The sequence below is a fragment of the Nyctibius grandis genome, chromosome 17 (genome assembly GCF_013368605.1).
Source record: "Nyctibius grandis isolate bNycGra1 chromosome 17, bNycGra1.pri, whole genome shotgun sequence".
Classification (NCBI taxonomy): domain Eukaryota; kingdom Metazoa; phylum Chordata; class Aves; order Nyctibiiformes; family Nyctibiidae; genus Nyctibius; species Nyctibius grandis.
The window spans coordinates 3,969,788-3,997,743 of record NC_090674.1 but is presented as its reverse complement, the minus strand read 5'-3'; the positions used below and the strand labels follow the sequence as shown (position 1 = coordinate 3,997,743).

The window sequence follows — 27,956 nt, the reverse complement described above, 5'->3', positions numbered from 1 at the left end:
AAGAGGTTCCTCTCATACTCCACTGACATGCTGGTTCTGGACTTCAAGCAACTCCACGAAGTGACACATTTAGCCTAACTGTGTTTGAGGACACAGGATAAACTTTCAAAATTAGAAACAAAGCAACATTGTTGAGTATAATTAGAAAAAACCCAACGTGAATATAATAAAAGTGAAATCAATTAAGATGTTTTTTCTTTTGGAAAAAAAAAAATTTAATGGGTTTTAAAACATTTCTGTAAAAATGACTGGTATTTGCCTTCCCATGGTGACAATGCTTCTGACTGTTGTTCTGCTCAGCAGCAACTCCCATGGGTCCTGTAACAAGGCCTATCTCTTCGGCCAGTGGTACTTGGAATCCCTGCAAAAGAGAGTTACAGGAAGACTTTTAGCTCTTGCTCTGAATCCACTCAAGATTGAAAAGCTACAATAGGTTACAATGATATTATTGAGAAAGGGTCATGATGCAGACAGAACCTTCTTCCCTCCAACGCTGCCCTTACGTAGTGTTGCTCTTTTATGACTAAATAATACACAAGGATCAAGCCTCACAAGCTACACATTATGTGTCTATTCAGAACAAGAATGTTCATATTTGGCAGTACTGTTATTTATCTTGTTCCCAAGCTAGGCAAATGTTCTCCCCACCTCTACCTATCTTTGTGGCCAAAGAAAGCGACTCCCACATCTATTAAGACAAACTTTTACCTCAGCACTTCAAACCTTCCACCCAGAATTGTCTTTCATTGCATTAATCCTGACTAAGTTTTTTTTTCTTTTTTTTCTTTATACTGACGTATAAATGAACGTGAGTAGGTGTTACGCAACCTCTTCCCATTAAACATGTGCTTAAGCTCCCACAGCAATAGAGGACAAAAGCTATGCTTTGCCATAGCTCCAGGGCACAGGTGTGAAAACACTCTACACCACTGCGAAGGGAGCAGGCTGACAACACACCTATCAGCTTTCCCCGCCAGGTAGGACATGCTTCGGTTTCCAGATTGTTGAAGTTTGTTAGCTCCAGCAGATCTCTGCACAGAAGAAAAAAAAAAAACAACACAAACTCCATCACCACAGTGAGGTACCTGCCAAATACAGTATATTCCATGAAATTCATGTGCTATCAGGTCCCTCCAGCTTCAAGGAACACTGTTTGTTCACACTGTGAGTGTCATGTTTTAGGACTGCACATGTGCTGAATGCACCTGAGTAAGTGCTGTTCTACTGGTCTAACCTCGACATGTCAGGGGCAATACCCCACTGATGACACATCTTACCCATTCAGACAGAAAGACCTGTAACAGGTTGCCCCCCAAATTCACCGTTTTTTTTCTTCTGAAACAAGTTTTCAATTGACACAGAAAAGGGATTGCACAGGAAACTGTTTCCTACATTATCAAGCACAAACTTGTTCAGCTTCTAAAATACAGTTTTTAATGAACATCTAAGATGCTCCCTGGTACCATCTACCCTCCAGTTAAATATGCAGGAAGGCACCATGCACAGGAAAGAGGCTGAAATGCAAGAAATGAGCTTCAGAACTTAAAATTAACACTCAAGCGCCAGATGAGTTCACGCATGGGTGCCCTATTACTTCATGTCTGAATGCCCACTGATGTCACACATCAGCACCCAAACACTCCACACATGAGCACTGTGCAGGGTAACCCAGGTCTGCGGGGGTGGCCTGGGGTGGGGGGCAACGATGACACAGGAACTGTCCTGTCCTGGTCACAGGTTTCCCTAAGTATGTGTTTGGTTGTTTATGTTTTCTTCTCTTCCACCTCTCAATCTCAACTAGCAATAAATTAAGTAAAAATTCTCTGAGCTGAGACTGTTTTTCTAATGACAGTACTTGGTGGAGAATGCGGGCAACATGCAGACCTTACACGGCCTGGAATAACTGGACTGACTCTGAGATTTTTGAGAGTGCCTTGGATTTGGTATTGGGAATTTGTGGTGGTGTGCTCTGGTCTAAGTGTCACGCCTGTGATGTATGGAGGTGCAGGCGTGAACAATGTATGAAGAGGTGGGAAACAACAAGAGAGTCTGAAGGGCCCCAAAAAAAGCTCTTCCTGAATGGGAAGAGGCTATAATACAAAGTATGAGCTTGTGACTGGAAGGTCTGTGATTGGAAGCTCAGTACCAAGTGCAGTTAGGGAACATTCTGCAGATCCAGAAAAAGTCATCTGCCTTCCCCAGCGAGTCCCCAGCTGGGTACATGCTATCATCAACGTTACTGTTCCTTCTTTCATGACATGCCCATACCTTGCCTGCGTAAGCTTGCTTGGCAGGATCAAATTGTGGTGACTGCGTCGATGTGCTGCTTCCTAAGGGAGAGAGGAGAGAAGCTGTCACTAAAATTTTCCAGAAAGAACAGTACATTCCATGGTGGTCCTCTGATGATAAGGAGGTTTCACTGCAGTCTCCTACATGCTAAAAACCACAACTGTCTCTTAAGGTCAGGAGATGCTTTTCAGTAGATACTTGTTACAAAGGATTCAAATCTCCTTTGCCTCCTAGTTCCTGGGGTCCGATTAAACAGATGACTTTCTCTACAGAGAAAAGCAGCAAAATACAAATCCACAATGCCCTTGGCTGATGGATTCAGGATTTTGTTTCCAAATCAGAAAAGTGCTGCTAAACTGTACATTCCCCAAGTTCACTTCTTTTAGCATTACCTCACTGTCAGTTAAGTGCACTGTAACAGTTTGTACTGCCTTGGCACCTACATTCACATACAGCCTTCTCAGGGCTCAGCTGGCAACATTTTCCACAGCCTACAGCACTCTAGCAAGAGATCCAGATCTTACCCGCAAACACTTTGAAGTTGGACTTGCTGTAATCAAAGGGGGTAAACCGTTTCGGTGCTTCCAGCTCCTCTGGTTGCTGGGAGGCTTTTGGCCGTTTCTTTGCTTGTTTTGGCAACTCTGTTCCCATTTCACTCATGACTCTCTCCCTCTTCTTATTAGCTTGTTCCTGCTGTGAAAGCAACCCAGAGAATAGAAATAAGGACAAGTTCAGGAGAGGAGAATGAAACGTCTCTGTGTAGGCATGAACACAAGCATGCAGATGAACTGCCCAATGGACCTAGGCCCCAGTGACACCTATTGCCTGTGGCAATAATAGTGTGGGGAGAAAGCGCTGTGTTCTTCTTTGGGCCTAAATGGCCTTTTTTTTTATTTCCTCACAGCAAGGACTTCTCAGATGAAAAGCCAAGTTGTCATTTCACCGGATACTAGAGGCTGAGATCTGCTGTGGCCCCACAGGCAGATTTGGGGGAACCTAGGCAAGTGAGGAGCAGAGAGGTGCAGCAGTGGAAAACATTCCCTACTGAAGATACAGAGGGATGTGAGGATTTGCACAGCACAGTCGCTAGGGGCCTGTTGCTACACACAGGGCAGAACCACAGAAAGACCGCTATCAAAAGACCATCATTGAGTTATTTCAGAGTTATAGTGCTCAGGGTTTCATTGGAAGTGGGGAATTCAATGACATACCATAGCTTGCTGACGAACAGACACAAGATGTTCTGGTGCCTCTTTATACACCTTCAGTGTCTGGTCATGAACAGCTGTGGAAAAAAAAACAAGCATTACTGTAAAACGCAGGAATAAGTTACCCAGGAGCTTTGAAAAAGCAAGCAAACCAGCTTGTAGCAGGTCTCAAACTAAACAGAGCACAATCTTTGTCAAACTCATCCATCAGGAAATCCATCATCTAAGGTTTTCTTGTAACTGGGAAACAACCTATGTGTATTGGGAAAAACATGCTAGGCAACACTTGGAAGAAGGGAAGAATGGCCGTACCTGACTGCTGAGCTGCTTTCTTTTTGGTTGCACCCTTGGACTCCTGTACTTGTCTCCGTCTCATCAGCCTCCATCGATTGCTGATCTGCAATGAAAAATATTACCTGAGATCACTTTCTTTGAAGTTTTATGGTAAAAGCGAGTTTATAAACTTGCTACCACATGCTGGTCTTCATTAAGAGTACAAAAGATCAAATTGGATTGTAAAAGAGATTAAGATCTGCTGCACCAGGTGAAGTAAAACCATGTGCTTTAAAAGTTCTGAGCTTCAAACAAGCCATGAGAACAAAGGCAGATACCGACTTCAGCAGTAGTTTGTAGCTTTGACAGACAAGGGATACAGGGTGGAGTGTCTCCAATCCCTGGTTCTTCGAAGGATACAAATGCTACAGAACAATGAACCAGAGATTCAGAAACATGTCAAGTTTCTCAAAACTTAAGATTCTTTTTCTAAGAAGAATCCAAGGAGAAAAAAAAAATTCCTACATTGCTGAGGTTCCCAAAGGAAAATAATCTACTTATTTGTTTCTTTTGTACTACTTGGCAGGAATCTTTAGGACGAGTCTTACTTCGTATATTTTTGTTGATGGGTCATACTTTGCATATTGTGAGACATAGCCAGGATTGTATTCTGGAGGTAGGAACTGTAGAGAGGAAAAAAAACATTTTGCTTTAAACACAGCACATGACATTTAGCTCATTCCTAAAATGCTACTTAAAATGTTCCAAAAAGTTAAATATTAAGAAACATTCTAAAGATAGATCACCTTTTGGAAAAAGAAAAGTTACCACAGCTCTAGCCAAGAGAGATGTTAAAGAAAAACCAAACAAAAAAAAAAGAAAAACCAAAACCCCAACCACACACCAGAAAAAGTTGTTTTGATATTATTTCCTAGTAATTTGCCACTCCACATCTATAGCAAAGTATTCCATTGTTCTTCTGATTTATTAGAAGAGTAAAATCAGCTCACTAACTCTAGCCATAAAGTAGAGATGAAAATGGGATGCAAATTAAAAAAAAACCTCAAACTTGATTAAAAAAAAACTGAGAGGTCTGTTTACTATGTAGAAAACCATATATCTAAGAGGCATTTCAATGTGTTTTGAAAACAAGTCCACGTGTGCATGCTTTGTAAGAAGGACAATCTCTCGATCACAGTTAAGAGAGCAGCAGCTGATGCTATAATCAAGCTCTTACAGATATGCCTGGAAAAACAGCTCAGAGCATCCTCTGCACTAGGTAGTTTAAGAGTCCCTCTACAAATATGTATTGGGAGCTTTTACCATTTTAAATGGATTATCAAGGCCGTCCATTACACGCCGGGCTTTCCGCTGCGCAGAGGTTAAAGCCTTCTCATTTCCTTCATCTTCATCATGTTCCTAAAAAAAAAAAAAAGAAGAAATATTAACATTAATTTTTGGTTTTGGCTACTGCTGTTCCATGCATGTTATTTCTCACTTTATCTGAAACTCCAGTGATGGCAGTAACCCTCCAGAGAGATGGAATTGACTTGCTGGCCTCCTAACCTACTTGTCTTCATTACACCATATGCTTGAGAGGAAGCCAGTACCATTTCCACGCATGTCCCACCTTACTATTTCTTGCAACGCTTTCACACAGTTTTATCAGATTATCAAGTATGTTTTCTAATACTTAAATACTGACACTATCACAAACATGTTGCTTACACTGAATACGGTGACAGTGTTAGTAGCAATAAAAAATGTCGACGCTGGCAGAACACCCTGAATATTCTTTGTTCTCTCACTGGCTAAAAGGAGACGACCACGTTCCAAAACTGATGCAGGGTCTACATGAAAACGAGACAAAATTTTTATTAGACACTTGTATATTTTACTGCTTTTTTGTGTAGTAAGATTTCACTGGAAGTTTTTTCAGGGCTGCTTATTTCCCCTTGTCAAAGCCATATCATGTCATTATTAGTACAGTTTTTAGGTTAAGTGTAAATTACCGAAAGCAGAGTTGTTCTGAAAATCATACATAGGAATCCGGGACCCGTCATGTGGTCCAAATAAGGCTTTCTCTGGCCTCTGCAGAGAGATTCAAATTAAAAACACCATTACTACACTACTCTATGAATCTGTATATGTTTTCACATATTGCAGAGACACATTAATGAAAATTCAAATAAAAGGGTGAAATTCAGAGACCGAGTATTCTTAATATAGCCCACCTGCCACAGCACATTGCATCTGCCATCAAAAGGATATCTGTGCAAACACCCACTGGCTAACGGAGATGCTCTACTTCATGTGCATGAGGAGAGTAAATGAGTCAGCCTTAGAAACTCATCCGAAAATTCCCTTCTTACAGATCCATCAATATAGACTAACACACATGAAACTGTCCAGCAGCTAGAGTGTTTGCTGGTGAAGCCTTAAGTGCTGCTGTTATGGTGGTTTGTAAAATACCAATTTACAGCTGGCAATGTTATGAGTCTAGCATAGAAAAGTAACGTTACGCTAAAGAGAGACCTGTAAAATGGATGAGAATAAACAATTTACTAGAAGCTATCGTTTTGCTACCTCTGTTTCTGAGTTTAAGGCTTAAGACATTAGGTAACAAATATTATGTAAACAGTACCTCAGGGCTGGATTGAGGTTCTCTCGTCGTGAATGCCCAACTAAGCTCCGACTAGAATGGGAGAGAAAGATAAGTCAGTTAAATGCATCTGTCCTATTTCTTCTAGGCCGGCCTCCTTACCAATGCTTTCAACACATTTATTACAAGCTAGCGGGGTAATAAAATTACGTTCTTTCTTCTCCTCCTGCAGTGTTTGCATATGGATACATTTAAACACCTCACACAGAAAGGACACATTCCTGCTCACAAATGGTTTTGTTTCACTAAAGGAGGAAGACTATTAATATCAACATGCTGATGATGTATTTTAACTAATGAACCTCTTACACTTAGGGTTTTTTGCTTCACCATAGCTGTAAAAGATTTATGAATCCATTTACATGGCCAACAAATTACACAAGGTCCAGTTCTTCCTCACGCAGGCAAGCATGATGTGCAATGTAAGACAGACAAGTACCCCCTGTTCAAGTAGTGTCTGTTCTTTTACTGCTCTAGTTCTCCAGGGAACGACACTTTGTGTAAGCCAGTACACAGCAGACAACAGACAGACAAGAAGAAGTTGCAATACATCTTTCTGCTCTACTACAGAACACTATCTTCACAGTGTTCAAAGAGCAAACTTCAGCACACACATCATCACAGGTACCATTTAGCTCCAGTCCCTGGCTTATGGAAAGCAAGTGATGAGTCTCTCGTGTGGTACGAGCTACTCCTACCTTGACAAGAGGCATCTCCCGGGCTTTCAGAATGAGAGGATGCAATTCATGAATCTGCTGGCAAACTAGTGGTGGGACTGGATCACAGCAAGCAATGATACCCTGGGGTTCTCTAAAGAGAGATGAGAAAAATTCAGTGTGCTACATTTAGGCATTTGCATTCAAAGGACGTGCAACCAGCTATAACCATGTTCCTGACTCAGACTAAGAGAAGTCAGATTAATCTGTCAGAGTTAAATATTCTCTGTGACGAAAAATTCTTCTGTATCAGGTTTGTGCAGATAAGGAGAAACCATTAAGTTGGCTCTCCTCTCACTTATCTTTTCTGTGGTCTGTCTGTCTGTCCCCATCTTCATTTCGTTCCTTGTTCAGTATTCATCTATGGAAGCTGAGCCCAGCAGTGGACTTGCATTTAAAAATTCATTTTTATTATTCTCAAGTATGGATATTAGATGGTGAGTGTCAAGTGTTTGAGGAAAATGTTGTATAAATTAGGTGTTTTAACGGATCTGCCCCTTGTTCCCTCCCAGTCCCTTTAGGAACTGAAAAAAACCCTGAATAAATGCTATGGGGGGATTCATCCCTCTCTTGCTCTGTAATACCGTAGGAATCTCAGGAGGGATGTGTGACATACAGCAATGCAAAGGAATGTGTTTTATTAGTGGAATAAAATCAGAGGGATGTATCCCAGAAGAAGTCTGGAGCCTTCTGAAGCAGGATTGCTATTTATTTCTCTTCCAAACTGAACAACTATAGAGACAAGAGTACTGACAGCTGGAAGGAAGGGACCAGCTGCAGAAGTAATTACACACTGGGAAATGACTTGCTGGATATTAAAATCAAATGAAACTCCTCACGGGTGAACAAAACTTACTTGGGCAGCTCCTCTGCTATCTTCAACAGCATATGATTTGGTACCACATATCTACAACACAAAGAGGCAATGTGAATGTAACAGAATGTTAAAAACTCTTAAAAATGCTTTCAAAGTGCACAAGTCTGCCCCAATTACAAGGTCTGGAAAGATGAAATAAGTTAAAAATAAATTAAGCAGGGCTGATCTAGATAAGAATTTACTACTAACATAACAGGTCTTCTCTGTAAAAAGCAGCCTGAGGTAGTACACTAATTTCTACAGGTAACAAAGTGGTTCCACCTTGGGGGTGGGAGAGGCACAATCCAAGAGACTCACTGAAGTATTAAGCCAGCATCTGTAACAGAAGACTTCCTACCCTATACTCTCATCCTCCTGACGTGCTGTCTTGTCTCTCCATGCAAACAGCAACCTAAACGCTGTTAGCTGCTGTGCGTTGAGATATTTTTTCTGCCTCTTGTAGAGCTCAAGGTAGGAATCATCTGAAAAGAGGGGCTTGATGTATTTCTGGACAGGAGAGAAAAATACTCATGATCAGTATCAAATCTGTGCTTTCTAGTTCGCCTTGCTTCACTGAGACATACAGAATTTCACATGGACATAATGGGACTGAATGAACTCAGTTAAAATGTGTTTTGGAGCTTTTACCCTAAATTATTGGCAGAAGCCTATCCCTGAAAAACATACATCTCATCCATTTTTAGGGGAAAACCACCCTCACCAACTCCAGCAGCAGCTTTAGACATACAGTATCTTCAAGCTTTACATTAGACAAGGCCTACTTTCACAAACAGTATTTTTCACAGGCACAATACAATTATCTCATAATGCAACTCCAGCTAGGCTTTGAACTTCTAGGAACATCCAGTAGAACTGGAAATGTAATATCCCTCTTGGAAAAGACACTCCTGAAAGCACTGGGAGGCCAAGGAGCGCTAGCATTCAAAAAAGAGCAAGAAGGCATCTGAATCCAAGGATTTTAGCTAGTGCAACAAGTGACTGCACACAACTGAGTCAGCGTCGTGTTTCAGACACACAAAGAGGGAAAAAACCTGTGTCTACGCAACAGACATAGAATAGGCAAAGGACTTTCTGTCCTACTAAGCCCCTCTCTCATCCAGGTAATCCAATCACGTGAAGCTTTACCTTCAGGCAGATGTCCCTGCTGCGTTGCCACACAACCTGCAGCTGAGTGGGCTGCTCTTTCCCTCTCTCCCATAGTGCCTCCCTCACTTTATCATAGATGTAGAGCAAGTAGTGAGTGTCACCACGGGCATAGCTCATCATTTCTTCTGGCAAAGGGCTAGAAAAAGAGCCAAAGTTACATTAATACATTTCAGTTGCCCCACCAAACTGTCAGTTTCCTCTTGCAAGGCATGTTATTGTAAAGTGCACGTCAAACACGCCAAGAACTAATATGGAAATTCTTCTGTTTCCTTACTGAAGGATTTGTTGGGCAACAGCAGTAACATGCTCTGCATTCTCCAATTCAGATGGCATCTTGTTCACACGCCAGAGAGCAGGATTGCTGTGTAGCTAAGTCAGATGGCAGAACTGCTTGCTACCATATTTGTCATGACTCTCCTTTCTCTGCAGAGCCTACATAAAGTAGACCTGGGATCTCTGTGGTGTGCAGTATCCACCTGCATAGGCAAGCTCATTGCTCCAACAGCATACGGATCTACCTAATGCGGGTGACTGAATGTTTCTGGGGGGGATCTAGAGGAGCAAATACTGGCTTTCTCCATAATACTGCAGTGGTTAAGTGCCATTCCTAAGAAGTGAGCTTCCAGGAGCTTTTGATTACTTAACCTTCCCTGGTCTTCCCAAAAGAACTCATTTTCTAAAGAAACATGGGAAAATGTAACACTCATAAAAGAACTTAAAGCACAGCCAGGTAAATGCTGTACTTGTAAATTTTGAGACTAACCTACAAGTATGGGGCTTGCAACTAGAAACATGCTCCTGCTCTAACAATACAAACGAGGATAAGTGCCACCTTGCAGCTCCAGCCCATTTGAGGGGTCAGTTTTTACCGTAACCTCCAGTCAGCCAGCTGGTACTTCTTGTCAGTATTTACATCGCAATACAACTTTAGCAAGTGCTCCAAAGAATGCCTGCCAAGATTGAGGAGACGAGAAGCTTGGTGGGTATCAAACATGTTCACCAAGTACAGACCAAAGTCTTTTTGCAGCCATTCCACATCTGAATCAGCACCATGAAGGACCTTGAAAAGCAAAACAAATTGAGAATGATAAGAACATTTCTACTCCAGGCTGGCAGTGCTGTGGTTTCATATCCATGTGTCTAGGACCAAATTTCTTTTCTCTCTGTCCTTCACTGTTAAGTGCAGAACTACTAAATGAGTGCACTTGGCAAGTAACTTCCCACTCAGACCAAGGAAACAGGCACACGAACAAATTACAATGAAAGCAGAGCCAAGTGACACAGTGCGCTTTTAACTGTAATAAAGATTAAACTAAGGAAAAAAAGAAAAATGGAATTCCGGTGGTGAATTTGTGAATTTGGCAGCTGACCTTCACAATTGCAGGGTCTGTGAAGGTTTCGTTGAGAATGTTCATGTCGCTGCGCAATTCCAGTGTATCAATAATGAAGTCTTCTGTTCGGGTAGAAATCTGCATCAGACATGTGAAGCCCAGGAAGCTCCTGTAGGAATGGTGCTGAAAAACATGGAGGAGATGTAAGCTAGAATCCATTACAGAAGTAATACTATAAAGCAAACAGCACCCCAAATGAAGGAAGAAAAAGTAACAGAGGACTTAAGAAAAACACAATTAGATGAGCAAACTTTCTCTCTGCAGTCATTAACATGGCATAAAAAAACATGGGATGAATTGAAAGAAGATCAAATTCAGTATGAAGCATGCAGCCAGTACTACCACTGGAAAACTTACAATATCGACACAGTTTAATTCACCCTTCCAGATAATATCTGACAGGTCAGGGTCATGAACTGTCTTTTCTTGTCAGAAAGTACAAAAAGCAGGAGAAAGAAGACCACAAAACAGACTAGAAGAATGTAATGGTCTCCTAGGCACTAACACTACACATGTAACTTTTAAACAGAAAAAGCAATTTGTTTACCTCTAAGTCCAGGGCAAATTCTTTACAGTTCATAAGCTTTTCATTTAGTTCTACCAGCTCATCGAGTGTGGTGATAAAATGACAGGGTGTTTCCTGGATGGGCCTGTACATCTGGCAGAGCAAATTATTAGGCATGGTATGTTCTCTGTCAATTCCCACCCCTGACTTCCACCCTCAATTCTGAAATTTGTCAAGTATGGCCGGCTGTAAACTTACTGCATCTGCAGTAAGTTTAAATTAATGTGGGCACCAACCTGGGGTTCTGGTTTCTTGAGAACTCTATCTGGAGGAGAAAAATGCTCCAGTTCATACTGGTAAGGGTGAGCAAATCTGTGGAAATTAGGAAGACAGGAACAGATTAAATTTCAGTCATCTTTATGAAGCCAGAGCACTCAGACTTTCAGAGCTATGGTAGTTTCCGTATTGAGTAGAAATTTTGTCTCTTATTAAGCATAGCTTTAAAATAACTGCAGATGTCTAAAGCAAATCACACACAACATAGTGTGCAGACACAAACACATGCAGAGCTGTTATATATGAATAGCATCAGCACAATGGGACCATACAGGTACATGTTCAGCAGTGGTACTCCAAGCATCTTGCTGTCAGTTTAATTTCTTACATTTCTTGCTCAGTTTGCTGCGTCCTCTGCTGGTGTATGAAGTCTGCCAAAGCAGCTGGAACATCCAAGTCTTCAGGGCGCTCCTTTCGTTCCCGTCCACTTTTTGTGAGGGCTGAAAACCCAATATGGAAAAACTGGAGTGGGTCCCACACATAACATGTTCTCAGCCTACTACTCTCTCCCCTCCACAAGATCCTGTTAAAATCATAAAGTATCAAAAATCCTAACAATTTAGACCTTCAGCTTTTGCTGTCAGCAAGATTTCTGTCTGTACCTCTAATGACAACTCAGTTACTAGGTTTTACCAGGCTGTTGTTAAGTAAGACACAACGTGGTTCTGCTCAAAAGCTTGGAAGGAGATTGAAAAATCTTCAGAAAAATCTTTCAATCATTCCCAGTTACTACAAGCAAAACCGCATCAGTGCAGACTAAGGATGAATCACCAGCAGCAGAATGACACGTTGCCGAGACAGGATGTTACGCTGGTGGCTTTGATAAAGCACCCAAAGCTAAGGTAGGTCTAACCATACATCTGCACTCCTAACTAATCAGAAAGAAGTATGTGTAAAGCCAGCTAGACTAGTCAAGACCACTTCTGGCACCAGAGTGACTCTTATCACGTATGTTCAATGGCGGCAAAGAGAAGCAATGGAATATCTGTTTGGAACAGATTATTTACTACACCAACAAGAAGATGCTGTATGCTGACCTACCCTTACATTACACGTACATAAACAACAGTCACAGAGCTTACTACACCTAAATGGTCAACATCTCCTACTGTTACTTGCTTTTACAGCCAATGATTTCTCCTCTAGACTAGGAGGGCATATTTGTATCAAATACTCTCAAAAGGTTACCCAACAAAAAATAAACCCCTTACCTTCAGGCAAAGGTTTCAAAGCATTTGGCTTGATAAAAAGTTTAGGTACAAAGGGAGTGTTGGAATTATCAATCTTTTCCTGAAACTTAAGCTGTGGTTTAGGGATATTCTTGGCATGAAGCAGTTGGAAGGTTTCAGGTTCAGCTTTCTTCTGAAATTCTCTCACCTATTTAAAAAAGGTAAACCACAGGTAAAACTCACATGACTTAACAGATGTTCCAAGTTTCTTTTACTCAGCCTGACCCAATATTCAGAGGAATAAAGTTATAACCCTAACTCAAAAGCGAGTCACTCTTTTGCAGTACATCCAGTAGCTAAGAATGAAAGTGCTCTGAATCAGGATCCTGAATTCATACGAATAAGCAAAAGAAAGGCTGTTGTGTATGTGAAACTGAAATGGCAATTGAAAGCACACAGAATCCAGAATCAAGTTGGAATAAACAGGAAAAGCAAAAGAGAGGGAGTTAGAATGTGTAAAAAAACATGAAAGAACATTAAACTACTCAGCTCCACTGGAAAAATCAGTAGTGCCAATGCTGGGAAAAAAGCTGAGATAACACAGCAAAACTCAGTGCAGAGGCCTCACCCTGCGGTTCCAGCTGGAAACTATCGTCTCTGGGACTTGTAACCCAGCAGGGAGGACTGGTTGCTGGTTTCTGTTCACTCCTGATGCTTCATCCAATGAAATAATCTAAATGCCAGAAAAAGAGAGATGAAAACCAAACACCTGTTAAATTACCATATTCAGCCACTCTACTCAGACTGAACAAAGTCACACATGTAGGTACCTCCAGAGCCATTTCCCCCAAATTCTGTGCAACACGAGACAGACAAATGACGGAGGAGTATGTTGAACATCAGGGGTAGGAAGTGTTTCCTCAGAGAAGCAGCTCTATGAATTTACAGACCTGTTCTCAGGTTGTGAAGTTCTTGTGCCAAACTATTTAGTTTCCTCACAAGTCACACATTACCTTCCTCCCCTTTGGACCATAACCCATCTGCCTTAGCTGCTGTGACCACTGGCCTAGCATATGGAAATGTTTTTAAAATAAAAAGGAAAACCACCAGACCGAGGAAACACTGAATGTAACTGTAAAAGCACTACCACTGAAATTCCTGCAATGAAAAAAAAACTTGTAGCAACTGAACAGTTTATAAGAAATAATCCAGAAATAATTTGCTTACCACTCTTTCAAGAATGTCGTCATTGGAGTCAACCAGCATATCAAATTTATCTTCCAGCTCTGTCACTTTGCTGCAGTATTTCATGTGGCTATTGCAGCCATGGTATTGCATCACCTTGCTCATGCTTGCAAGAGAACAGTACAGCTATTAGCAATTTGAAAGCAGGCATGCCGGACACTAAACCGTCCAATTCTCTTCGACTTTCTACATCTTCGAAGTTTGAAAATACATCAAATGCAGTACCTACAGATAATATCGTGTGAGCAGTGAATACAAGAAACACCTATACAGTATTGTTAGAATTAATTTCTTATAAACCGCATGACTTTTAAAATAGTCTAATACATTTTATATCAGCCTCTGCTCTCTGCACAGCTCTTTATCCAAATCATTATGAAATGCCCTCTTCAAACTTGTTACTTAAACTGCCAAGCACTAGAAAACTGGCTAGAATTAGGTACGTGAAATAAAACATCTTTTTATCTACAGCAAGTTTGGAGGCTCCAAAGAAGTGTGCTACCTTCTGTTTTGGATTGGAAGCTCTTAGCAACAGCCCAGAGATGTAAAAGCATCCTTACCAGCGAAGGAGACGGTCACCCTGTGTTTCACAGTACGCCCTGAAGCCAGAGAAGCTTTGGTAGAACTCGTACTCATCGCCAGGCTGAGGAAGCCTACTAGACGCCTTTGTCGCAGCTACCACTGTGCCAAGAGCATACTGTGCAAGAACACCACGTTATTAGCGTTTTTTCAGTATTTTGTTCCTCCCAGGATACTATGTGGTAGAAATGCATTTTACCTAGTCTGTTTGAACTGTGAGGTTCTAATACATAACATCATGGGGCTTTTTAACGTAAGTTTACAGGCATTTAGTTCACATCGCCTATTTAGAGACCATTAAAATGATGAAACTCTAATAACAAGACTTAAAACTGAGTCTAGTATTTACGGTCTGAAAGCAAGCTTGTTAAATCAGCAGGAACACAAACGATTACTTTATTATTTTAACAAAAAAACACTGCAACACTTCCTGCTCGAGAACCAGTAGCGTTCCCTCTCTCGGAAGCAGCGGCAGCGTGCACAGGTGAAACACAGCGCAGCTGGTGGTGACATCCAAGGGGCAATGCCCATCGCCACACGCCCAGCGAGGGTTCCGACCCCTCTGCATTCCAAGGGCTCGCGTCGGGGAGGCGGCAAACCCCCACCCGGGGCCGGAGCGCTTACAGGAGCGGGCTTAGGCCCAGAGACCCAAGCCCAAGGCGGTAACAGGCCCCAACGGGCCGCTCCGGTCCCCGGCACCAGCGGCCCGCACCCCGCCTGCCGCGCACGGCGGGGAGCGCCCGCGGGTGGCCCCTACTTAGGCGGGGGTGTTAAGGGAGCCCCCACAACGAAGAACTACAGCTCCCGCCGTGCCCCGAGCCGCGCCGCGACCGGTAGCGCTCGGCGCCCGCCCCGCTCCTCCCGGCCCCGCCGCCGCCGCGCACCTTGACGAAGGCATCTGCATCGTCGAAGCCAGGCAGCACCGCCGCCGCGCTGCTCCCCTCCGCCTCCGGGGGCTGCCCCGCCACCCCGCGGCCCCCCTCCTGCCCCGCGGGGCTCTCCGCGGCCGCGCTGCCGCTCCCCTCACGGCCGGCGGCCGCCATGGTGCGCCTGTATCAACGCAACGCTCAGACGCTCTCGCGAGAATGCGGCCATTGAGGGGCGGGGGCCGGGGGTAACGCTGTGCATGGGGAGAGTGTGTCACTGGCGCCCCCAGGCGGCGTGGCGGAACAGGCCCCGGGGTGGGGAGAAAGGGGGGTCCCCGAGGTGGGGGCGCTCAGGGGGACCCTTCAGGGCCTAAAAGGGGCGAGAGCCGCTGCCCTCTCCCTCGCCAGGCACCCACCAGCGGAGGCACAGCCACCCCCGTGCCTGGAAAGAGGCCAGGGGCGTTGCTGCCCAAAGCCCCTGACTGCCACGGCCCTGTTTCCTCTTTTGGGGGTGCAGCACTGGGCACAAGCGGCTGGGGCAGCCCACGGAACCCCAGTGACGCACCCCCCGCTGGCCCTCGAGCTGGGGCTGTGACCCTGAGACCGAGAAAGTTGTTGTTCTTACCGCATGGATGACATCGCATCTGCTGGAAACTAACATTTAGGGGTTGTATGGTCAAGTTTCTTTTGTACAAGTGACAGACATCATTCAGTCTCGGTAACTTTGCCTCGAGCTGCTAGCAAAAGGGAAACGATGCAGAAAAAGACAAGTCAAATCCATGGCAACAGGAAACTTTTGGAAAGAAAAAAAAGAAAATCTTAATCTGCTTCCCTGTCTCTTTCTAAGAAGTACTTAGGAATAAACAAGAACAGAGTCAAAATGTTTACATTTTGGTGTAATTTATTGGCACAAAAATATTCAAATACAACATGGCATCTAAACATGGCTACTCTGTTGTATTTTGTGCATTGTTTTTAATATGTTTAATTCATAAATCATAATTTTATCTTCACCCTCATGTTTAATAACCATTATTTTCTGTTTCAAGTTATGACCAGTTCTCCCCATGTCTGCCTCCTATGCCAAGTACTAACTTCCCACAGTTATTTCCCAATACTGCTTTTTAATCCAGTCACTGCGGGAAGCTCCCAAGTGGTATTTCATTTGTACCCTGCATCCAGTTTGCCACCGATCAATGCACATAGAGGCACCTGACTTTGCTCAGCTCAAGGTCTTCAATTCTTGGATCTGCTCTGATATCCTGATCTAGTCTGAAACACGACTCCTGCACTAGTGTAATGAGTGGATATACAATTACCAATTCTGGGGCAAGAATCAAGTTTGAAAACAAGGTAACAGAATGAAACAATGGTAAAATTCTGCTTCTCTTCTCTTTCTTTCCAGTTATCCAGCACGCCCCCAAATCTAAATGAAGCCTCCCACACAAGCGCATTGAGCTCACTGCAGCCACACCGACAGGACTGACCAGGGCAATAATTAATCTGCAAATGACTTCGTTACATTGCAAAGTAAGTCAAAACCCGTATATAGTTATTTTCAATGGATCACCAGTTCCCCAAAGACCAAGTGGAACCATAGACATCTGTGGTACAATCAGTCTTCACTGTCCTGGAAACCCAAATCAAGTGTTGTGTTTCAGACAGCTTGGTTTTTTTTCCAACAGCAGCTATACATTGGCTTAAACCAACTTTTAATATACAATAACTCTTTTCATTTACATTTCAAAATATTTGACAAAGGCTGTATTTCAGTCCAATGTTCAGTTTGTGTTTGTAGAAGAGCAAGTTTGGAGTGCAAAAGCCTTCAGAATAAAAGGCTGTGGATACTTTGGAATCTTCTGTTACCAGAAAGGACACCTAAAGAAAACAAAGATATTGTAGTAATGCTGACTTGCATGTAGTTTCCCAAAGGCAACACTGAGAAGGACTGAGATTCCATCCTAACTAGGCACCATTTTAGCACAGGAAAAGTTGACAGGTGTTCCCCATGCTTCTTTCCAGCTAACTCATGTTCAAAAACACAAAAAAGTTCTTTTTCCTTAAGCATAGTCCAAAGTTAGCTAACTCAAAATGACAGTAAATCATCTTTGTTTACTTTAGAACATGTGGCTCTTCACTGTAACTGAAATCGGTGACCACCACATGCCCTATTTCAAACACTTAAAACGTTGAGGCAGATTGTGGTTTAAATGTTCTAAAATCCCTGTCACTACTTATAACAACAACTGTCTTAGAGGGCTGTCTATGGGATCGCTGTCATAGGCTTGCAAAATGTACCAGAGCAGATACAACATGAGGTAGGGCTCCTACATATAACTAACTACACAAGTGACATTTTCCTTAGCTGTTCTCTGCTCAAGATTATTCAGAGAAGAATTTTGCAAAGTTAGCTGAATGACAAACTCACCATCCAATGTAGCACTGGCACAGATTTTCATGAGAAGTAGCTTGCTTAATGAGCAATTCTACTTGTGTGGGTACATCAAGAGTTTCATCATGAGAGAAGTCTCGACCTTTGAAATTAAAGGATAAAAAAAATCATAAATGGAAGTTACAAATCATATAACATAACTTGCTTTTGGGTAGCAAGTTAAGAACTGACAGGACTTTTAACTACTCTTCCCTTTGAGTATATAAAATGCAAAATTTTCCAAACATGGACAACCTCTAAAGGCACACAGAGCCCAGAACTCTGTTTTCCCTATTATTAGGGTTTCTTCCTTTTATCTTCTCCAAATAATGGATAAACCAACAACAGATAACTTTCCAGTAGCTGGAATCCTGGTCCTAATCCCTTCAAGTACATTATTTGGCAGGTGGAGGGTAGTTTCTTATAAACTTTAAGAGCATAAAATTTCGCAACTAAATCCTGAAAACGATAAAGCCAGGACAGTAGAAATTCACCTTCCACTAACAAGCTAAGACATGCAAAATATGAAGTCTGTTTAGTTACAATCACCTTTGTACTTTTCAAATCAGGCTCTTTTGTATCTAAATGCAGACACCAGTACTGAGGTGTTACACAACAACAGGAAAATGGCCTCATCCACTTAATCAGAATATGTTAAATTCAAGCATTAACACAAAATACAAACACTAGAAGTAGTGCTGATCCCTCTCATCAGATTTTATGTTGTATCTTACATAAACACAAAAACATGCTCACCAGTGAGCTTATCTCGAACCCTGTTGATGATTTGAATTGCCTTCTTATTTAGAGCTTCTGGCTTCACTAGCCCATCTCCTACTGAAAGACAGAAGTAGGAAAAAGAATAAGGACTTCATCTGAACAATAAACCCATTTGTACTGCTGTTACATCTGCCCTTCCCAAATACCACAAATACCATCTTGAGAGCAAATCAACCCAGATACCAGTACATTTTCTATCACCTTTTTTTTTTTTTTGGAGTGGAGAACACAGGTAATTATATTCCTCATTTATGCTGACAAGGAACAGTATCTGTCATATCTCATGTAATTGTATCTGGATCACGATGAAGTTTTCTGATCTAAGAACAATTTCTGCATCAGTATGAATAACAATGAAACTTACTGAAGGAATGGATGGATTCAGGCACTGTGGTCCCAGTTTTCTTATGGGCTGTCTCACCCAATTCCACACTGTCCAACATTTCTATTGAAAAAAACATGAAAACATAAAAGTGTAAATGTGAAGCTGAAGAGCAGATAAAATAATATTCTTCTGGAAACATTGACAAAACTGTTAATCAGCTCGTTTGAAAAGCATATTTGACTGTGACCAAGTGCACAACACATCTCTATCGCTAATGGAAGCATATCACAGGAGCAAACATTATTTTTCCCCTGCTAACATACTGGAAGGCCTAATCCAACTTTAAGCAATATTTTGTATAAAAGTGTAATTGAAAGAAACTTGAAATTATGTATTAACCTAAAATGACAATGAAATAAGTACGTTTATTTGTAGAGTTCTTCATATGAAACACTGTCCCTATTCTGCAGCCCAACAGCAAACACCTGCCAAGATGCAACGCAAAGCTCTCAACGTTCAGTCAGATGACTACTTGCCAGGTTTTGCACGCTAATATTTGGTAGCTAAGTAAATAACTATCACCTATCAATTATACCTTACATTATAACAGTTCGTATGTACTCTAGAAGGGTGTTAATGTAACTGTAAAGGATCATCTGCTTTCTGAGCCAAAGTACTGAACTCACCACTTCCAGTCCTAAAGCTAATGATAATAAGCTGTTCATCTGTCTAATTTTGACAAGAGGACTGAATATATTTATCCAGTCTTATGCACTGCTAAAAAAACCCACCCCAAACATTCACGACATACACCATCTTTTCTACTCACCTACTGACTGACTAGCTGAGTAGGAGTCTGTTCTTGTTCGCGAGCGCTTATTGCCCTTGGTATTTGCTGCAAGAAAATAAGGTGTGGGAAAGTATGAGCTGGAGTTTCAGTGTTTCACAGCAAATTTGTCCACAACCAATACAGATCTGACTGTCTTTCTCCTCCTCCAGATTTTACGTCACCTGAAAATAGCTTTCAATCTCCTGATGACAACTAATACAAAAAGAACCCAAATAATTTTGCTTGTAGCTTAGTTCTGTATCTGTGTTTAAGGGCAAAAGGGATTTAACCACTGTGGTAATTTCACATTACAATCCCTAAAACCGTGTGCACACAGAAATAGCACGTGCAAACCAACCATTTCACCAGATTGTCTTCAAACAGACATTGGATTTCAGGCTTCTGGATATCTTGTATAAAATCAGACTGATTACTCTCTTACTGTCACTGTTTCATCAGAATCACTTACTGTCCATCAGCCGCCAGTTCAATAACGGGTCATACACAAAGGCTTCCAGCACAGCCATGACACTGTCCTTATGTTCGCGCAAGACTTCCATCACTGTGTGACAAGTGATTCTGTAATTGCCGTCGAGGCCTGTCACCTTCAGAAGAGAAAGAAGTGAGTAAACCACGCTGCTTTGTTCACTATGCAACTCCAACCCTAACATTCAGGGAGCAGGAAGGGGCTTGTGCTTTGAACTGGAATTCACTACGCTTCGTTCATTAAGAGAACAAGACAGATGTTCATTACAAACTAAGCAGCTCTCTTCTGCCATTAAGATGATCTTTGTGAAATACCACGTCACTGGCCATGTCTGGTTGATGCAAACAGCTATTTGAAATGAGGAAACTAAGGAAGGCCTAAGAGATTGGAGGAATTTCAGGTTTGGTTTTTTTTCATCAATTAAAAAGCTGCTTTCCACTGTAATGTATTGTAAAGATCACAGAAGATATTTTAACTTACAGAAAATGCAGCTGAAATATTAACACCTCTGGTTCTTAAGGAGTGGAGAGGTTTAGCCACAACAGAAAACACTGGAAAAACTGAAAAATGGGTGCCATTTTCCTTAGGAACTCTCTCCTTCATGTTAAAGAGAGGATGCTTACCTCCATAGCATTTGTCAGCATCCTTGTTAACCTAAATGGAATCTTCTCAGGGAACTTTTCTCTTGTCATAGCAACCTAAATACATGATGATGGAGAATTAGTAAATTAATAGCTAAGTTATTATTTAAGATTGAATAATTACTGGTGGTTTTTTGTTACAGTCTTGAAAGTTGTATTCCAAATAGGAAATAAAGTCCCAGCTTTATGTTCCTCAGTTTCCTCAGCTAGATAATTAACTTGATAACAGAGGTAAAACTCAAGTGTGTACCAGCTGCTAGTGTCAAGTAACACAGACTGCCTACCAGCAGCTTAAATTGCTCCAAGAAATTTTATGGAAAAGTGATGTTAGCACTTCTTTGCTTCTTCCGGTGGTCAGCTAATCCCCAAGACATGCCTCTGGGATAAAGTATCTATTATTTCATTCTTGCCTGTAGGTAAAGTGAAGCCTAAAAGAGAGCCAAGGGCTTGCCCAGGATCACACTCCAAGGTCAGTTTGTCCTGGCTTATAGATTCATTTCTGTTCCACCAAAAAATGTGAAATATTACAGAAAATTTAATGTCCAAATACAAAGATTCACCTCAAAACAGTCCCCGAAGTCGATATGCAGGATCTTTCCACTCAGTCTGTCTAACATCAGATTGGAGGGGTGTCTTTGATGAAAGAGTAGGAGAAAAAACAGGGTGACAGACCATTATAAAAACCCAAAGTAAATCACAGCAGCTCCAGTCTGAAATGATATTTATCTTTGTGAACAAGAACAGCCAGTGACAGCTTGCTTGTCCAAGATTTTCAATCTCAGGATGAACAGAATAGCTTCCTGACAGTGCATCTATCACATTATTTTTGCCATTACCTCTCAGGAGTTAGAGATCTTCTCACCTTGGAAGATAAACAACCTATTGGACCAAAACTGTCAGTACATTTCTTAGATATGAACTTTTATTTTTCAGTTAGGATAAATTTTTCTTCTTGTTTTATGCTTTTTCATTTTTTCAGTATAGAAAAATGTAATGAATTATGCTACAGGTGAAGTAATGCAAATTGGATTACCACCACAAGAGAAGACAATCAATCCAGACTAGGAAAATCACAGTGCTGCTATTCATGCTGACTTGTTCCAATTTCATTTTAATTCAATTTTCAAAGGTTTATAATTTCATTATAAAGATTTTTAAGTGCAGGAATAAAAGCTTTTGTTATGAAAACATTTGAGGGGTTAGTTGTTTTTTGAATTACAGACCTTAAATCTAAAATATAGTCTTCAAAAGTATTTTGGAAGTTATGATGTCCCCTTTTGACAGTAAGCCATATACTAAACTTTGTTCATTTTATTTTTTAATTATTATTATCCCAATTCATTTGGATTGCACATACTTCCCTCCAGAACATCTGCATTGCAGATCAGAAAAAGCACCATGTTAAGTAATAGTTAAACCAACATTAACTTTCATTTGGTTTAAGTCTAGAGGAGTCTTTGGGGAGTATTTGTGGGGACTTTATGTGTCTCTAACAACTGTTGTGACCATTCGTAGCACTAGATGTTCCTGCTTCACAGAATGAATATCCACTAGATAAAAAAAGTATGTGAAATAAGTAGTGTTACTGAACCAATCTGGAGGAAGACTCAGAAGACCTCTGCCACTAAACTCCTTCTGGATTTCTTTTTGCTACTTCAGGGAACAGTCTGTGCTGTTATTTAAGAGAAACCTTTACAGTTTCACTTACCTGTCCCCAAGGCCCAAAATGTACCCAACCATTGACATCACAGCTAGTGAACGAGTGTAGTTTGTTCTTCTGTCAAACCACACCTACAAGTGGAGACAAAATAGGAAAAGCCAGGCAGGCATGTTGCATGTTTCAGCTTATATTTTAATTTATCCATTAACTACTTGCATTTTGCACAGTGAAACTTTGATATGCTTAGGTGCAATGCACTCATAAGCCTGAGGGGGTTCAAACCTCCCATGGCCTTTAATTAGATGTCTAAGCCATTAAGAGAATACATTGAGGCTCCTGTTTTTCTCTCTCCATGCACAGTACATGGAGCTTCAGTCTCCAGTCGTGTGCTTTAGACTGCACTCTGGCAGCCATTGTGATCTGAGCCTTGTAAGGCCCCTTGTGAGGGGATACACATGTGTGGATACACGTTCTGCAGCGATTCATCTGCAGTTTATGATGAATAAACACCATCTCTCACTCATTCTGCAGAGAAGGTCATTCCACATTATGCTGATGGCCAAACACAATCCATTACATGTGCTGAACTCACCTCCGAGCTTGGACTTTTCAACCACAGCAGTTTGGCAAGGTCATCACCAGCTGTGTTATTGACAGCATGTTCAAATACTTCTACTTTCTGCATCAGAGTCAGGTGGTCGTAATCTGGAGCCATCTATAATTGAGAAGTGACACTCAGCAACTTAAAAAAACCACCTCCAGTAATCCCTAGTTGTACTACGAGAAACACAGTAATCAAATAATTTCATATCAAGTTTATATTACCAGTATGTTCCCAAACACAGCGAGATGACCATCTAACAGTGACAAATCCATTTTAAATAGGATAGCAAATGTTTTAGCATCCACAAAGTAGTCCATAGCTGTATTTAATCAAAGTACTGTGAAGGTAAATATGTTTCAAAACCCATTATCCAAATAAGTCTTCTGGGTTGGCACATGCTTTCCTTTTTGGCAGGCAATTCCAAATTTTCTAGTAATGTTCAGTTTCTCCAGTCTGTCCAATTTTGGCCCTGTTGCTTAGACACAGTGTTTGTAAATGCCAGCAGCATGGCACCATGTATTAAGGCACATCATAGTCATGCAAAATTCCAAATACGTTTTAGTCACCAGATGGTAACAACTTGTGGTCACTGCTAAAACAGGAAAGGAGAAACAAACAAACCTATGGCCAACTTTACCTCTTGGTAGCATTTTATAATTCTTATCTGATATTTTTGCATTTATTACTGGTACCAATAACAATCAGAAAACAGGCAAAGGAAGAACAAGCTGCACACCATTATTCTTCATTAAGACACTGGAGTCCTAAAAGAATGTACCAAAAACTCTGCCAGCTTTGCCCTTTACCCTCAGCATGATGCGATGTTCAATGTTGAGCAGGATCTTTTTCTTCTCTCTGTAGTCTCGGATGAGAGCGTGCAGTGTGTCACAGTGGGGGACCCAACCAATCAAGCCTGAATTTGTAGACAGTGGAATAACAGCATATCTCTGGATGCTACAGGAAAAAATGGAGAATCAGAGCACAAACTGTTGTATGTTGTGAATCATTACATTTTGAGATGCTTAAAACAACTACTATTAAATCTGATTCTGATCCAAATTGCCTTTTCAGTAGTTGCCCTGCGTTTCATCTTTTCAAACAGACCTGAAACATCCACTTGGATAGACCAGTGCCAGATAATCTGCAGACATTCTCAAAGCTTACGTGGTTTTCACTGAAAGACTGCTTTTAGCAGGTCCATGTTATGTCACCCACGATGAGCTATTATTTGCAGATGACATTTGATATGTTCATACTTAAAAGACACTGTACAGAACTGCAGTCAGTGACTATTCACCAAGCTATTTAGTGACTATAATAAAAAAAAATCCTCGGCGAAAAAAACCTGTTCTCAGGTGCCACTTGTGCATAAGCACATTCAGTGATTATCCACAACACACACCTGAGGTTTTTACGAAGAGAAGTTGGGTCATTTGCCAGCAGAGTGTTGACCAACCCAAAAAGCTGCATCACTCTTTCATCTTGGCGAAGGTCTTCATGACCTTTCAGAAGGAATACAAACTCATGCCCATTGCTTCCTGCAAAAGAATTAATACACAGAAGTTTACTCTTGCTGAACAGACAAAAGTAAATACACGTGCATCGACGAACTGCCAAGTGTGGCAGTCAGACTGACCAGACCACTAAAATACTTCACTTGAAAGGAAATGTTGGAGAGGTTTTACCTGGTAAATATGTGATTTGACCTAAAAGCAATGACTGTTTAAATACTAGAATAGCTAAGTGAAAACTGCTCTCTCTTACCCATTAATGTTAACTTCCTGGGCCGCTGCTTGGAGGTGATGACCTGCAGTGAGGGAGCAATGGACTGAATGCGTATGATGGGCTGGTTGGGATCGTATGTTCCTGGCACTGCTAATTCCAGATCCCGGCACATCAGGAGTTTTGGTGACACGTACTGTAGTTCCAAAGAAGTGAGCTACCAAAAACAAGAGAAATACACCCCCCCAGAATTTCAGTTAAATCTCACTGAAATACCCGAGGAGTTCATGCTGTCGAGGGACCTAGACCAGTTCAGTCAGTTGTCAATACTTCAGATGCTTGCAGGAAGTGCTGCAAACTTGCAGCAAATCATGTGCAGGTATTTCCAGAATACTGAATTTGAATGTTTTGAGTAACCAGAAAACATGAAACAAAAATTGGTATTGACAACTTGCACTGTAAGACCCACAGCAGAACTGTACCTCTCCCCCCACCTGAGGCAGCTGCTTTGAGATACGCCGGAAGACATGGTAATAGAGGTCCCAAGCCTGAGTTAGGTCTTTGACATTTCCCGATTTCATGTACTTCCTGCACCACTCCTGAGCTTCCATTAGATCTCTGCCATAGGCCTAGGGAGGAAGTGAAAAACAACAGAAGAAAAACATTTCTACAGACTATAGTGAAGCAGGTGGAGACCACTTAATACCCACAAAGAGCATCACAGTCTACTTTCAAATTGCATTACAAATACTTGATCTCACATTTTTATAGCATATCGGAACTAAAGATCCAGAAATTCCTGGATCCCAGACATGCACTATCTGTTTCTGAGGGCATGCAGAAGGTTATGCTCTTGGTCGTTTGCTGATACCTGATTGAAGGATGTCTCTTTTAAAGTCTGAGGCCCACGCTCCATCATTGCATGAAGTGGTTCCAGCACCTCAAACATTCCCTTCACATTCCTTTCTCCAAAGTACAGACGAGATGCTTCTTCCAACCCTTCATGCCACATCTCATGCCATAGGATGGCTACACGGATTAGCTCTTCACTCACCTGTTTTAGGACAGGAAAAAAGATTAAACGCCTAAAGAAAAACGCTATGACTGTATACTGACTTACAAATGCAGAACTGCTTTCTTCTCCAATGATTATGAAATATTTGTTGCTGGCAGCTAGAGGGAGCCACAAGAACTCCCACAATGCTGTTTTGCTTTTTTCTGCAAGAAGCTGATCAGGCTTTTCTCACCTTATTTGTTGCTTTTGAAATTTTCTATATATTTGTGTAGCTTGCCCTGAAAGCATTACTTTTCATTTATTCATAAAAATCTTTAGCAAATGAATTAAATTACTTTTTCCACACTATGCTCGATTAGTTTTGTTTCTACTTTTCATCAAGCAAAAATATCTCTTTATGGAACGATGATTCTTCATTTATTTCTTCTCTAAGTTTATTCATAAGGAAACACAAGAACTCAGTGTTTGAACGTTATGGTCCTTTTTAAATTAAAGCATTCACTTTAAATTATAGTAATACTGTAACTTCTTCCAAATGCAAAAAAAGCCAAATTAATTGTACTTAAAATTATCAATCAATAGTCATTCTGTGTCATTATACCTGTGGTACATCCATTCCTGAAACACAGTACACTTTATGGTACACCAAGTACTCACCATCATTGCCTGCTGCACCAGAGTGTTACTGTGCTCACACATGTTTTTCAATATCTTATTCGCAGCGTTGTGGCGAGCAGTGGTTGTAGATTTAGAGGCCACAGTCAGAGGATAGATCAAAGCCTATGAGGGACATCAACCAATAATATTTTAGAACCACACAGAAGAACTACATAAATTGAAAGATTAGCAGAGCATTAATAGCTAGCAGCCTTAGGGCTAGACAAGAGAAAGCAAGCTTGCTCCTGGGGAGAGGTGATAGGAATTTGCTATTCAAAGTCTTCCAATCTGAAAAGCTTACAAGACTTTAATTCACTGAGTAGGACTTTGAGAGCCTGTATCAAACTGGAATAACAGAAAACTGTTTTTAGCATTTTGTGATTTTTCCACACCGTAGGAAGAAATTCAGATAAAACATCCATGGGGTAGCCTCTTAGTAGTCACCTAATACGATTTAAGAAGGTGATTTGCACTACGCAGTATTCTATTAGAGAGAACTTCCCCTGCTGCATGGCTTATCCACCTCTTCTTCCATTTTTATGTGAACAGTGCTGAGGTGAAAGAAGCAGCAGAAATAGTCCCCATCCTCACTAGCCTCACTTGCTGTGTGTTCCAGTGCAGGCATCTAGACTAAGTGAAATGGAGCACAGAGAATGCCTTAACTGGCTATCAGTCTGTGGAAATTCCTCCCCTAAGCCAAAGCTTACCTGGGGATGGTATCGTCCAATATCTGTGAGGAGCTGATGAATGAGACGTCCTACTAATGGTCGAGGGGTGTCAATCCTTGCAATGAGCTGAGGGATAACCTAGTAGTAAGGGTAAGTAAAATAAACATCCCTCTTATCTCATGTGTTTACTTCACAAGCTGTTCTGCCCTCTACTAGAGGCCTCACAATCTCTAAAGGAGACAGAGAGGCTCACCACTTATTTTTGAGATGGTCAGAGAACAACACAAAGTTCCAGTGTCAGAAATGCAGAATAGCTCAGTGAGATGACAAGTGTTCTGTGCCAAACTGTTACAGGATCCTCTTATGGAAAGAGTAAGATGTGTCCTAAAGTGTAATGCTCAAATAAGAGATAAAGCTTTTTTTTTATTTACAAGAGTCATTCTACAAAGCAATGCTGAAATAAAGTGTGTGAATTAACATCAGAGCAGCACAGTGGTGCTTGATCACCACCGAATGCACATCATCTTCAATTTTAAAATTTTCATTCTTTCTCACTCACCTACAGAGGATTGTTTAGCAAAGGATCATCATGGATATCATGTAACAAATCCCCAAGCTCCCCCCAGAACTGAGATTTGTCTTAGCCCTTTGTGTTCCTTACCTGCAGCCAAGTGTCTATTTGGATTGCCTTGACTCCTTCCACCAAAGCCTCATTCACATCAGGCCAGTGACCATAGTCAAACCACAGAGTAAGGACTCTTTAAGAGAAATACATTCATTAGGAATGAAGCAAAAAAGCCCAAAACATTCCAGTCAAATACCTTCAGACCCATTTACAAGTGACTCTTCTTCCCAGAACCTAGAGATAGTAGGAT

At 41.4% G+C, this 27,956-nt stretch overlaps 2 protein-coding genes across 5 annotated transcripts in view; both read right to left on the bottom strand.

Moving 5' to 3' along the window:
- Positions 1-224: 224 nt before the first annotated feature.
- On the bottom strand, positions 225-15,439 carry EXOSC10 (exosome component 10). The gene is made up of 25 exons (XM_068414633.1): positions 15,281-15,439; positions 14,378-14,514; positions 13,800-13,923; positions 13,201-13,305; positions 12,615-12,780; positions 11,732-11,843; positions 11,364-11,439; positions 11,110-11,220; positions 10,542-10,685; positions 10,041-10,231; positions 9,151-9,307; positions 8,363-8,511; positions 8,005-8,055; positions 7,131-7,242; positions 6,415-6,465; positions 5,783-5,861; positions 5,499-5,620; positions 5,094-5,189; positions 4,379-4,453; positions 3,810-3,894; positions 3,501-3,574; positions 2,814-2,982; positions 2,269-2,330; positions 958-1,031; positions 225-361 (listed from the first exon to the last, which is right to left on the bottom strand). The coding sequence occupies exons 1-25, from the start codon at positions 15,437-15,439 to the stop codon at positions 331-333; spliced, it is 2,712 nt and encodes a 903-aa protein (XP_068270734.1). The 3' UTR covers positions 225-330.
- Positions 15,440-16,145: 706 nt separating this feature from the next.
- Positions 16,146-27,956, bottom strand: part of MTOR (mechanistic target of rapamycin kinase) — a 61,599-nt gene continuing 49,788 nt past the window's right edge. For 3 of the 4 annotated variants that reach the window (XM_068414357.1, XM_068414358.1, XM_068414359.1), the window contains exons 41-58: positions 27,743-27,839; positions 27,121-27,219; positions 26,414-26,536; positions 25,613-25,795; positions 25,236-25,370; positions 24,784-24,958; positions 24,422-24,557; positions 23,826-23,973; positions 23,008-23,130; positions 22,464-22,546; positions 21,316-21,388; positions 20,738-20,812; positions 20,097-20,232; positions 19,628-19,693; positions 18,838-18,918; positions 18,450-18,530; positions 17,691-17,796; positions 16,146-17,140 (exon numbers count right to left, since the gene is read on the bottom strand). In XM_068414357.1, coding sequence (XP_068270458.1) covers positions 17,125-17,140; positions 17,691-17,796; positions 18,450-18,530; positions 18,838-18,918; positions 19,628-19,693; positions 20,097-20,232; positions 20,738-20,812; positions 21,316-21,388; positions 22,464-22,546; positions 23,008-23,130; positions 23,826-23,973; positions 24,422-24,557; positions 24,784-24,958; positions 25,236-25,370; positions 25,613-25,795; positions 26,414-26,536; positions 27,121-27,219; positions 27,743-27,839 — 1,936 coding nt within the window. In that variant the 3' untranslated portion in view covers positions 16,146-17,124. Of the gene's footprint in view, positions 17,141-17,690; positions 17,797-18,449; positions 18,531-18,837; positions 18,919-19,627; positions 19,694-20,096; positions 20,233-20,737; positions 20,813-21,315; positions 21,389-22,463; positions 22,547-23,007; positions 23,131-23,825; positions 23,974-24,421; positions 24,558-24,783; positions 24,959-25,235; positions 25,371-25,612; positions 25,796-26,413; positions 26,537-27,120; positions 27,220-27,742; positions 27,840-27,956 lie in introns of those variants that run through there. The other variant, XR_011049394.1, reaches the window with a different exon arrangement.

Coding starts and splice junctions, on each gene's coding strand:
- EXOSC10 (XM_068414633.1), bottom strand. CDS start 15,439: ATGGCGGCCGCCGGCCGTGAGGGGAGCGGCAGCGCGGCCGCGGAGAGC. Junction 14,515..15,280: donor ATGCAGATGCCTTCGTCAAG/GTGCGCGGCGGC, acceptor GTTCTTGCACAG/TATGCTCTTGGCACAGTGGT. Junction 7,243..8,004: donor ATAGCAGAGGAGCTGCCCAA/GTAAGTTTTGTT, acceptor ATCTCTCTTTAG/AGAACCCCAGGGTATCATTG.